This window comes from Dermacentor variabilis, chromosome 9 (assembly GCF_050947875.1).
Source record: "Dermacentor variabilis isolate Ectoservices chromosome 9, ASM5094787v1, whole genome shotgun sequence".
NCBI classification, from domain to species: domain Eukaryota; kingdom Metazoa; phylum Arthropoda; class Arachnida; order Ixodida; family Ixodidae; genus Dermacentor; species Dermacentor variabilis.
In genome coordinates, this window is record NC_134576.1 from 101,111,087 (window position 1) to 101,124,330 (window position 13,244).

Below are 13,244 nucleotides of genomic sequence, written 5' to 3' on the forward strand. Positions count from 1 at the left end.
TTCTTTTTTTCGCGTTTCTTGCCATTCATTTCATAACTCCCTTCCCCCGCGTAGGGTAACAACCCGGACGTGTGTCGTGCTTATCTCCCTGTCTTCAGTTCTCTTTTCTTCATCTCTCTTTCTTGGTCAAGACCTTGCATACTTATTCTGCAGGTTTCTTGCGACCAATACATAGACTGCGCCTGCGCACCTGGCGGTAACATAGATTTTCGGTACGCATGAGAAAGAGAGAGAGAGAGAAATAGAAGACAGGAAAAGCAGGGAGGTTAACCAGACGCACATCCGGTTTGCTACCCGGCACTGGGGGAAGGGGGTGTGGGGATCAAGAGAGAGCGAGAGAGAACAGTTTCGCACGAATGCATGAATCCAGGCAAAAGTATACACCAACGACACAGTGGCGGTGATGGCCGGATGTGACATGTGCTTCAGCTACGCTGAAAAACAATTCGAGAGGCAAGAAGATGTCTTGGCGAGGGCGATTCCAATAGCCGGAAAGCAGAATCCACAAGTCCACGTGGTCTACTCGACGCCGGCGTGCTACGTACAGGTGAGTTAGACGTTTTGTTGCCTAGAGCTGCCGTTGAGAGCCTGCCTCGAACAGGGCAGAATAGCACGCAAGAGATTGCGACATTATATGTTGTCCAATGCCCGCTAAAAGATATAAAATAATCGGAGGAATTCGCCAATTCCTCTGGAATTTACCTCCTTCACTGCGGCAGCAGAAGGCTGACGCGCGGTGGCACAGCGCTGATGATACTGCTGCAGCTTTATTTTTTAATTTTTTCTAGAAATCGCTCCCGTTGTAATCTCGTAAAAGTAGTTCTGCGTTTTACACGTAGTTCAAATGGCGGCATCGGAGATGGACCGAAGCTAAAGCTTCCTCTTAACCAAACCGGAGGGACTTTTCATTTAGTTACACCCCACACTAGCACAGGCGAAAACGGCAAATAACAGGAGGAAAGCATATGAAAGTGATCCTTCCATGGGGGAGCGCGAGGAAGGGAACAGGAACAGCGACAGGAACATCAACATCCGTAGTGAAGTCGCTAAATTATCACCCGAATAGCAATTATCCTTTCTTTATTTGCGTTTGGTTATTTCAGGCGGGAAGTTTCAATTTATTAATTAAAAACTGCCGGTAATCAAAGGCACATTGACCCAGTAAAGGTCCTGACGCCAGCACCATTCCTGTGATATTCGTCCTGGCGGTGTACCGCTACCACAGCGCAAACTGTGTACCTCTAGCACAAGTCTTGCTCCACAATAGCTGTAGCGATAACTCAAGAGAACATGCAATCAAATCACGACTAACTGCATTAAGCGACGAAGTTTTTAGTGCAAACAACTTCAATGCAAATAGGATATTTTTGTTAATAGCTACTCCGTTCGGCGTTCCTGAAGTGACAGCATGATTACCGGCGTCGAAAAGAATAGAAGTAGGGGGACCGTTAGGTGAAGGAGAGTGAGGGGCCTTCCCGACTGTAACATTAGCTGGTTGCGATCGTGAGCCTGAACCCAATGGATTTATGAATCTCCTCGGATACGCACTGTTTTGGGGACCTTGTTCCAGCTGCTTCGGAGCGTTCAGCGAGCCGGTGCAGATCTGAGCGGTATGAAAGTTCTCGTGTCATGGTGTCATCGTGTATGGGCTGTATAGCTGACGTAATAAAGAATCTGCTGTTTCCGCCTCGTAACTGCGTGTGGCTTGAATACCAGAGTTCGAGCCCTTGCCATATTTCGCAACCTTAAAATTTCTGCAACTGGACAGCCCTGCTCTAATTCTCCATCACGCAAAGGTCTGCACCTATCTTCGTCGTTTATTTATTTATTTATTTCGTAATTTCTTTAGTTAGTTAGTTAGTTAGTTAGTTAGTTAGTTAGTTAGTTAGTTAGTTAGTTAGTTAGTTAGTTAGTTAGTTAGTTAGTTAGTTAGTTAGTTAGTTAGTTAGTTAGTTAGTTAGTTAGTTAGTCACAAGTAAGAAAGTCCTTAAAAGTGCCTGATCAATGACTGACCAGCCCACGGACTAAGAACGGGTACTTGAACTTTGAACTTTATTTGTATCTATACAACGTACAGATAGCAGGGGCACAGACAAAAAACCTCTAGCACAAGTCTTGCTCCACAATAGCTGTAGCGATAACTCAAGAGAACATGCAATCAAATCACGACTAACTGCATTAAGCGACGAAGTTTTTAGTGCAAACAACTTCAATGCAAATAGGATATTTTTGTTAATAGCTACTCCGTTCGGCGTTATGCCGTTCCGTTATGGACAGTAAGTTTCACAGTTCTCTTAAGCAGCTTTTTAGTGAGAAAGTCTGCAAGCATTCTTTTAACCATACTATGCTGTATCGCAGCCTGTGTGGTAAATCAAAATATCATTACAGTAGTGGGCAAAAAGATTTGAATGCTTTTCTACACTTAAGTTGTGCACGACAGAAGAAAAGCTGTCTTGTTCTTCGCCCACTTAGAACCAAAAAAGAAAAGGAATAGCAGTTTCGCGCGAAAGCCAAAGCATGGTTACCGACAGCAACGTAACAGACTACTACCCGAATCAAGGTTCGTCGCTGTATAGGCTTTGCAAATGGCGGTAAACATTCGCTCACTGAATAAACAAGCGCAGGGTCCCGCGCACATCCTCAAGCATGAACACGCGCAACTCGACGCCCGCCAGCACTCCCCGTCGCAACGGTATAGCGTGACAAGGAGCGCCGGCAGATGGCAGCGCGCTTGTTTGTCCAGCATTTGAACTTTCGCGCTGCCGCTCGCCTCACCATTTATGCAGTGCCGCGTCCCGTTAACTCAAATCGTGCAAACTCCAACACTAGGCGCGCGGGAGAGACAACGCGCATCAAGCCACCAGGCGTATGGGCTCGTCTTGTGAATGCTTGCACTGCGCCCTGCTCCCTTGAGCACGTGACCTCCAATCCGACATACGGGGCGCGGGCCGCGTATGCGTTCGGCCCCGTGGGCAGCACGTGACAGCGACCGCCCACTTAGAAGAGTCCGCTCTGCTGTTATAAGGTGTGACGCGTCCGCGGAGCTGAGCGGGCTCGATCACGTGTTCTTCAACGTTGGGGGTGCGCTGCAAGGCGGCGTGCATCAAGCCACCATCCTTCTCGGCTCCGTCGCGCCCATGCTTGCCCTGGCTCCTAAGCTTAGACTTTTCTTTTTTTTTCCACGCAAGTCCATGCACTTGGGCTTTTTTTTTTCCGGAACAGCACGGCGGACATTGACGGCGAAAAGTTGCCTGGGTGTAAGCTAAGGTGCCAAGGCACCACGAAGAATGTGGCAAGGCTTGGTAGGTGCTGAGAATGAGGTCCACTTCAACGGCCACGTTTACGACTGGAGCGAGTATGCCGTACTGTGCGCTCATCCTTACATGAATTAGCCAAGCTGCATTTTTAAGAGACTATATATATATATATATTACTATATCTGCATGCTATAACAGTGAAAAGCTCTAAGACAACGACAAACCCAGGAACATATGTTGGCAGTATCCGTTTATATTTAACTGCTGGGGATTTTCCATGGAACGTCGAGTACACTTTCTTATTAGCTTTCCATTCGTAATAACAAGAAAGGAAAATGAAACTACACGTAAAGTGCAGCGCAGGTGTTTTGTGGCGGCTGTTATGTCCGGCTCCAGTGGATGGCAAGCTGTCCTTATGAAGAGTGTAAAGTTTAATTATCCCGAATGTAACCCTACGCCAAATTTATTTTTTCCGATGCAATGTAAAAAAAATAGCTAGTTTCTCTCCGCTTATTCGTCATTTCGTTGTCTTATGCCTTCGCGTAACAATATGATCAAAACTAGTTATAAATACTTTCGATTTCCTTACTCCTATCTTTGCAGGTGACGCACGAACACTTCCAATCTCAGCACATTTCTTAAAACTAATAAGAGTATATTCATTATCTCGTAGACATTTTTGTGCAATATGTGTGTGCTTATTCGACGATGCTTAGCATTCTTTTATTAGTACTATCGAAGGTATTGCACTGGGCTTATCACAAAAAAAGTGATGAACTCTTTTTTTGTTGTGTCAGCGAAAGCCGTCAGACGATGCCAAACGATTCGAATAAATCGTTCAAGTCAGCAAGAGCGTCATGTATTGCATTGTAGTTGTAGTTGCGATAACGTATACAAATGGTTTTTCTTTTTCTACAGGCACTTCATGAGGCTTCTCGCACGTGGCCTAGCTTCTCGGACGACTTGCTGCCCTACTCAGATTTGCCGGGCCGTACGTGGACGGGATTTTATACCACGCGACCCAACCTTAAGATGTTCATACGATACGCAAATGGATTCCTCCAAGTAAGCATGAGCTTGTTATTCACTATTATGCCCTCAAGGCTTCGAATAATTCTATACATTAAGAGTTTTCTTTCAGTACATTTTTTTCACCGTCAGAATCATAAAAAGTGCACAATCGCAGAATAAATTCAGAATTTTTAATTCTTCGGTAAGTTTTGATAAGTTCAGAGAATGGGTCCATGCGAGAAACTCTCTATAGAGACGTTAAATATGAGAAAATGTCATCTACCAGACTGTAGCACGAAACTACAAGGAAAATGCGTACAAATTGCTCAGGAAAGACAGCTCCACAGTTGAGAAAAAGATTGTTGTCCACAGGGTGTTGAATCCGCGACTAACGCCTTTCCGGTGCCGTTGCTCTGTCATCATAGCTAAGCGGGAAGCTAGGAGATGGCAGCGCATTAATTAGCCCAAGTTTCATGCTCATTTGCCTACCTGCTACTTCGGGTCTCTACAATATGTGGGCATCCGTGGTAAAATCAATCCTGAGGTAATCGCTTAGTGGTCACACCTTCCTGACTTTAAAATATTTGAAACGCGTTTTTTAAGGCACCCCGTGAAGGAACTAACGAAGGGGTCCAGAGCCCGCCGCACTTAACCAGAGATTTTTATTGTCAACTTTCAATCTAGCACTGCAGCTCAAGCGCCTCGACTTCCTTGCGCGAACCGTGGTGGTTCTCGCCAGAAAGCGGAAGAAGTGAGTTAAGCGAACAAAGCACTATGACATAAATTAACGATTCAAATTTGAAATAACGGCGCACTAAAATGACGGATTCATTGCTTCTCGACAAACTCGTCCGCTCTTCCTGGAACCGTCACTGTCCACAGCCTGATTAGCCTCGACCTCAATTGGGCGCTCGCCTCCGCGCGCTTGCTTGCGGTGATGACCAACAGCCCCCGCACCAAGATCCTTCACGGCTTTGGCTTATGAAGCCTTTGCCAAGCTTGCCCAGAGATGCGCATACAGTCGCATTGGTCACTAGCCTAGCGTCGTTATAAACGCAGTACCGTCGCTGTAGCGAGCGCTGCTGATTTGCACTGCCGATCAAACATCGATGCGCCTCGGCGATCCTCACCAGCCTAATCCCAGCCAAGCAGACCCACAAAAATACATTCCTTGCTGTTAGAACTCCTTACGCTATTGTTGAGTGCAACATAAAACAGTGCTGCCACTGGGACCACTCGTAATTTCATTATAGAGTAATACCTATAATTTTAAATAGGACTCGCTGTTAATTAAACCCGCACGAAAGAGCCTGAAAGCTGACTCTCTGAGATGGTGCGTGTTGCAAACTAGGAATTCAGCTGCTGGAACAGTTACATATTGTTATTCAAAAAAAATGGAAGGCGAGAGCGACGCATCAGCCTTTGCACTTTATATTCCGTCTAACACTGAATTTCGTTCCGCAGGCCTGCAAGCAGCTCTCTCTCTATGGCCGACAGGACGCCTCCGAGAGAGCAAGGCAGTTGGGTAAGCAGATGCCTTTTTGACTCACTCTGTCATCTTAAGCACCGCTAAAGCGTAATCTACTGCCAGCGTGCGCGTGTGCATAAATGACACTTCAATATCGTTATGAACAGTAGAGCCCTAATGGAATGCGCGCATACATATTCATGGTAGCACTAGCCATAATGCGAACAGCTCAGGCTTACCGTGGACTGCATCTATAAAACATACCTGAAGAAATATACAGCTGTACTTTCTTTAGGAATGAAGGGAAAGCTACAGAGGCCGAGTCACCGCGATCCTGAAAGCATTGTCAAGGTCTCATTTGCGTTAGATTAAGCTGGGGACACTAATGGGAAAAATCGGTTGACCCGTACTAGTAAACTGGCCTTCTAGAATATAAAGATAGTCGCCCTTACTACGACAAGACACTTCACAAGCCAGAGAAAGAAAAGCAAAAGATCTCGTGGCGACATCGCCTTGAAGTTCAAGCTCTAGCACGTCGTAGCGTCGTGGATTTTATGGCGTCTGGTAAGGTTTAGTTTATCATCATTAAGATAAGCGAAATTGTTCATTAGTGACCCCCAGAGACTAAATGTGGCTGCAAGAACTTTTATAGAATCGCATCGGTCTAAACACTAGACAAGGCTCTGAATTCCGTGACGTAGAACTGACGTATCTGCGCTGCGGTTCAGGAACGAAATTTAAAAAATATATATAACCTTGATCTTAATTTTCTCTTATAATAACCACCTTAGTTCCACGAAATTAACGAAACTAGATCTATGAAAGATGTTATCAGAAATGTTTCTTTTTAGTGTACCTTTAAGTGCAACGCTCACTTAACGAAACGCATAAAACGCACCACTTTGTGTTAAACTTATCCTTTCGCCTTTGTCTTCTTTATTTTTGGCAAATGCGAAACTGTCGCACGTTGAAGCTACATTGATTCAATGTCTCCTCAAAAAAAAAAAAACATCTAAAGTACTGTTAAATTCTGCCGGGTTACTTGGCGCAGTTAACGTATTTTCAGAAGCCCTCTAGCTTTAACTTCATTCTGCACAGAAATATGCACGTGAGATTACAGAACTTTCAATACGAATTCTGAAGACGGATAATCAGACCTAGATGAGCATGCCAGGCCTGTTATAATTACCAACTTAGTGACGTCATCATTATGTTGAACAGGACACGTTGTGTGCACCGATAAACCACTTTCCCAGAAGACATGTCAGCGCTACGACTGCGACTAGGTCTATTTCTGAGGCTTATCAAAAAAGCCATAAATATTGCGAGGCATCGTTCGAAGACCGTTTGCTACAGAGATTTAGCCACTTGCTGTTATCCTGTTTTCCTTTCTTCGCCAATTTCAAGGAAAGATGGGTGGAAGTTATCAGTTATTAGACATCTTGAGTTATAGAGCGCTCTTCCTGGTTATGCGCTCTTCCTGGTGATATGCTGAAATCCAATAACGGCCTCCAGAGATTACCTAATGGCTCACGTAAGAATATGACGACGCTCAAACACAGAGAACCGACGCCACACAAAGACTACAGAGAATAAAAAGCAGAGCCCTAAAGTTACCTGTCGCCATTATACTCCAAAACTGCAATCTCACACAGTCAACTTCTGTTACAAGGTAGAAAGGGTTTGACAGAACAAAAACACGTCTTCAAACAATTTGGTTATGTTATACGTAGAAAAATTTTACGCTCTCCCTCCTTCTTGTAAGAAATAAACGGCTAATTTATGGTTGCAATCAAGAGTAAAGGTCAATATTTTAACAAGTTCGTGCAGCCTTTTGTCTGATGCCTATTCCTTGTCATATTTGTCTCCGAGATGCGCGCTCAGGTGACCTGTTATTGGTGATTGCGTGTTACACAAGGGGAGGTATTCTGTAAGAGTCTACCTAGTCGACATGGCCATTTCGTCTGCTGCTCTGATTGGCTGGGCTGCGCTGCGCTGCGCGTCCGCAGCAACCAGGCGTCACAGCCAATCAACACTTCAGCAGGATGCGGAATGGACATCTCCACTAGGTGAACTTTTACAGAATACCTCCCCTGGTGTCTTCGCTGGTTCTTGTCATCTTGCCTGAAGTCATACTACGTTGGTCTCTTACAAGAAGTGCGGAGTTGATGGTGGCCAACGATTCGGTTTGGGATTCTTTTTTTCATTTTTGCTAAAGCAAATAATTGATTGCAATACCATACAGAAGAAGATGTCAATGGATATCAATGGATATCAATGGATATCCAAGATATCAATGAACATCAATGACATGGCAAGTCAAGTGAAATATTATGTACAATTGCGCAAGTAAACAAAGAAAACTAAGCCAGAAGACGCAAATCTATGCACCAACGCCTCGAAGGCAAGAGCCCTCATTCAGCGAGCGTACGCTAGATGGCGTCAAAGTGCCCAGCCGCTGCAAGCGCATGGGCTTTCACAAGGCGCGTATAGGCGATACTCAAAATGCATAGTCATCTGGCAACACTGCCCGCGTGCGCCATCTTGCTGGCGGCGTAGTTGCGAGGCGGTCGTATGTTGCCAGGCTCGACCATAGTCGTCGTGCGGATATTCAGGGCTCTATAATGCAACACTCATCTTGTGGAAGCCAAGGCCATCGTATTCGACCCATCTCCGTTGCTCAAGGCATGTTCATGCTTTCGGTCTGTGGGCAGCATCGATCATTACGTTGGTAGCAGGTTTGAGGGCACCACTGCCGCTACGCGCAAGTGCCTAGCCCCGTAGTATATATTCTTTTTTCAGTTCTCGCGCACTTCCTTTGTAGCCCGGAAAGAAACTTAACACAACAGCTATTATCATGGAAAAAAATTATCTGCAATATCGCCAATTAGTGAAGATATTGCAATTAAATTAAATGGTGAGACGTTCCATGCCAAAACCACAATACGTATCCAAGGCACGCCGTAGGGGGGGGAGGGGACTCCAGAATAATTTTGGTCACTTGTGGTTCCTTAACGTGCACCCAATGTGCGGTACATGGAAGTTCGTGAATATCCCCTCCCCCCACCCCCCATCGAAATGCGACCGCCGCGGCCGGAATTCGATTCCGTGCCCTCGATCGCAGCAGATAAACGCCAAAGCTCGCCGCTCTACCAGAGCGGGTGACCACATGTTTAAAGCAATACTTTAAAGATTGGTTAGGTAATTATTGTTCATTAATGGCTTTAGTTAATGGTATAATATACTCTGAGTCGCTCAAGAGCACCGTGAACAATACTAAGTTCTTCTAATGCAGACGTGATTTTATTTCTATTTTTTTAACTTTGCGCGAGTAAGCTGAAACACCCTGCATACTTCCTTTCATATTTGGCAGGCAACGCCGCGAAAGCTACGTAAGTATTGGGATTATTGGTGGTAGTCAGCGTAGTTTTATATCGAGCTCCTTAACAAACATTGCGGCTCTTACAAAGTTTTCGTACCTATTTCGTTTTGCAAGCTCGTGTAAATGTATTGTCACTGCAGTTGCTATTGCTAACGTATAGCAATTACTTGTACTGACGTCCCATGTCATCTTTCTTCCTATCATAAACGTCGAGACAGGAAGTATGAAACATTCAATTCGTAACGCCATTTTTTATTACCTTTGCTAATATTGTACGCACTGCCAGCAGTGTTGACTGTTTGTTTTTCCTGGCCGCTTTACGAATAGCATTTGAGTGTGCTCCTTGGATACCATATGTATCGATAGGGTACTTATAGGGTACTTATAGTTTGGGTACATATATATAGGTACCCTATCTACATTCATCGCACATCACTGAAAGCTGCCCCTTTAATATTTACTCTGTTTCGTATTCTTTCGTTATTTCTTTCTTTCTTTTTTATTACCTTCAATATTAAAAACTTTCCAACCTTCTCTAATGACTGTGTAGGTTGAACTGTGTATCCACACGTGCAGCGCTGTTTTTTTTTTTCTTCGTTAATAGTAAACCTTAAAAACATGTCAGCACTGAGCACGCATATCTGCGCAGGTGAAGCTGTGGCCACGGTGCAACACCACGACGGAGTCACGTGAGTCTCGACCGACCTTGCTGTCGCGATTTTCTCCACAGTTGGGAACAAAAGTCAATGGGCCACGGATTCGATGAATTCTATGGACTCCAGTGGAGACTGCATATCTTAACATGGACCTCCACCGTACGGTGGACACACGTGGAAATAAAAAACGCCTTTCGTAACGTAACGCTTTCTCTGCCTACAGCGCGACGCGCAAATTCGCGGCAACTTTCGACGGCTCCTTTCATCACAGGCAATGTACAGATGCGGCCAGGTGTCACTTGACTCTTTTCCCTTCGTTCTTAGTTTACGACTGCTTCGTACACCGTCTCAAGCTGGAACCGGCGAGAATTACTTTTCATACAGGAAATGGGAACAAACTAGACTGGCACCGGGATGAGCGGTATGCTATAAGTCTTCTTTTTTTTTTTACTTAAAGTAAGGCTTTTTCGCAGTTATAAAAGCTTTATTGCTCGATTGTATACGTCACCTTAACTGACAACAACGCCTCCTGTCACTCCGATGCCTTTTCGTTACAGGGGAACGTGCTCAAATACAGCGGCCGGTGACTACACCAACAGGTTGCTCAAGGGCGTGGATCAATGTGAGGCAAGCCAATGACCTTTTTGCACTGTACGCCAAATCATCATAGCACACTTAACCTCTCACTAGCGCCTACATGAAGTGCAAGCACCCCACGTGGTGTACCGGTGCGGGATCCCTGGCTCTCGGACATATTTCCACAGCGTGATAACTCTTGACCAACAAAGCATATACTTTTTGTTACCCGGTCATAGATGATGCTCGCACCTTGACATGCGCAACAACTTGGTATGCAAATCTGCCGTACCATCTGATCGCAAAAGCTTTCCAGCAAAGCCTTGCATGGAGTACCTCAGTTCGTCAAAGTCGATTATGTCGATTTCCGGCCGTCGCGGTCAAATCATTTCTGTTTTACATATACTCTAAGTTTTATTGTATCTCTGTTTAGTGTATCTCTTTATTGGTCTCTCGTTGAATCGAGTTTGCTCTTCCTTCAATTGCCTTTGATCCCTTCACTGAATGCGAGTATATCGTTTACCTTTCGTGTGTTCCCGCTCCCTTTGTATATTCAGATTTCTCTACAAACTAAATAGCTTGCTGTATTTTGCTTGCGTTTAGTTTCCTACCTTGCAATCCGAAAATGTTGTACCGCCGCGTGATCAAATAAACAAGAAATAAGTGAACGCACACACACGAAACGGACGATGACTGCTTTCTGCGGAATTCTGCAAGGTGGACGGAGCTTTCGAAAGAGTACCATGCTACAAAAGAAGCCCGTAGGGCTCTTTACAGTGACAGCTGTTATGGGCTAACTCACCTGGTCAACTTACTGTCCGCCTGTGTCGACGGCAGAATCACAAAATACCTTGCAAGAAAATTAAAAAGAAAGATTGCGTTACGCTGCGAAGATTCGAGCATACGTCTCACAGATTGGCAGTCTAGGATTCTGCCTCTATGCCACACATTTTACAGCGAAGCTATTAGCCTCTAGTTCGACGGAATTTTTCCTGTCCATCAGCAAAAAAATACTGAAGCTGAAAAAAAAGTGCATATCCCCTTTGGAATCAGTCATACAACACACCAGCGCAGTACTCATTTCAATAAAGAGAAGCACGAAACAAGCTTCAAAACCGCATGGTGGATGATAAGGCGCCTGTGAACAATGCGAGGCACGTTCCTTCTCCCCGCGTATGCTTCCAGGTAAAGATTACGGTTCTAAAATCTGCTCAGGTGGGAAAGAGGTCACAGTAGCATACGAATCAGTTAGTGACGTCACCAAACTTCATATATCAATCAATCAATCAATTTTATTTACCAGAAACAAAATGTGAGACCTGTCTAGCAGCTCATTTCCTTGCAAGACCGCTATGGGTAGACCACGCAAAGACTCCCCAAGAGCCGCGCGAATAAGACGAGCGTTGAAGAGTGCAAAATCGTAATCCTTAACAACGGCTAAGGCTAGGCAGAAAAGTAAAACATTTCATATCCCCATCGATGGAATTTGAGTGGTGTTCTAACACTTTCATTGGCCATCCACTTTCGCAGGGTCGGGATGGCGAGTCAATATTTTTTCTTGCAGTCGAAAAGCTGTAGCACTTGCGCTAAACACATGATAGGTCGACGATCAGGCAAGTTTAAACCATATCAGAGACATGAAACCAGTAAGGAGAGTCACTGCATGGAACGCTCGTACTTTCCGCGTATTTAACTTCTCCCTTCCTAGAAGATGCTCCTCGTTGCTCGGGGTGATTCGGCGTGTCTATCTATGATTCTTGCTCTCCAGAGATTATGCAGTCGAACAAAAAGAAATTGGTATCGTATAACAAGATTCGCTCCTTCGTCCCGTCGAAGGGATGATGATAGGATTTATTTCGAAGTCTTTCTTCGATGTCTTTTTGTTTTCGGTATTGCCAGTCTTCGACATAAGAGTTTCGCTTTTTCGCTCTGCCCATGCTACAGCAGTGGAGAATACTGATCCTGCCGAGTGCGACCCCGCCAGCAGCTGCCGGGATTGACTAACGCCCGCTCGACAGCTTTGTACAGGATAGAGCTAGCGTCCACGCACTCTTCGCTGCTGCGATATTTGAAAGCTATTGGATTGAGTCAGCGTCTGTGATCCGGACTGAGTGACCGCACGATATCCCCAGTAGACTCTCTCTTCTTCTTTTAATCTTTCCGTCCCCTTTTTCCTTTCCCCTGTGTAGGGTAGCAAACCGGGCTCAGTCCTGGTTAACCTCCCTACCTTTCATTTATCATTTGCTCTCTCTCTCTCTCTCTCTCTCTCTCGCATTCCAGCACGGCGCTTTCATAGTCGCGGAAGCCGTGCGAAATTAAATTTCTTCCTCTACTGTGATGACAATGACTGAGTATGTCACCTTCATGGTTGCGAATCTTCTTCTTTTGCTGCAGGTTGACTGCTCGTCCTTACTGGGTAGCATTCACGTCGTCTGATTTTCTTCACGCATAGCGCAAGGCCTATTACTGGGGTAGCCCAAATACAAAATCGAGCGAAGCCGAAGGACTCCAGCAGTAAGAAGCTAGAGGGCAGTTTTAGTAGAGACCAGTGGCTAAGTCCAAATAGGCAACAGCAGGAAGAAAAACCGAGCCTTTCCACTTTCACCAATGAGAGGTGCAACTTTCACAAACGAATGTGGCTTACAGGCTTACACTTTTCTTTTACTTCTCGACAGTTTACGGTTCGCTCGCACCTGCCAATTTTCACTCCAGCGAGAGCCACCCGAAACAATAAGGAGAACTGCGCTTTATATTTCGGCAGCTATCTGCACCACTGCTTCGCATTTCAAACAAAACAATGTTGTTGTTTTTTTTTTCAGTAGTTTGGCGCTACTTAAAGGTGAATGACAATTTTAAGCGTTAGCCCTTTTTTTACGACGATTCAATCTTCCAAT

General features: G+C 45.1%; 1 protein-coding gene across 1 annotated transcript in view; it reads left to right on the plus strand.

The window, feature by feature from the left end:
- LOC142558473 (lysosomal alpha-mannosidase-like) overlaps nucleotides 1-13,244 on the plus strand; it is a 49,230-nt gene that overhangs the window by 3,991 nt on the left and 31,995 nt on the right. The window contains exons 3-7 of the mRNA XM_075670605.1: nucleotides 371-547; nucleotides 4,176-4,322; nucleotides 5,733-5,793; nucleotides 9,768-9,807; nucleotides 10,332-10,401. Coding sequence (XP_075526720.1) covers nucleotides 404-547; nucleotides 4,176-4,322; nucleotides 5,733-5,793; nucleotides 9,768-9,807; nucleotides 10,332-10,401 — 462 coding nt within the window. The 5' untranslated portion in view covers nucleotides 371-403. The remainder of the gene's footprint in view (nucleotides 1-370; nucleotides 548-4,175; nucleotides 4,323-5,732; nucleotides 5,794-9,767; nucleotides 9,808-10,331; nucleotides 10,402-13,244) is intronic.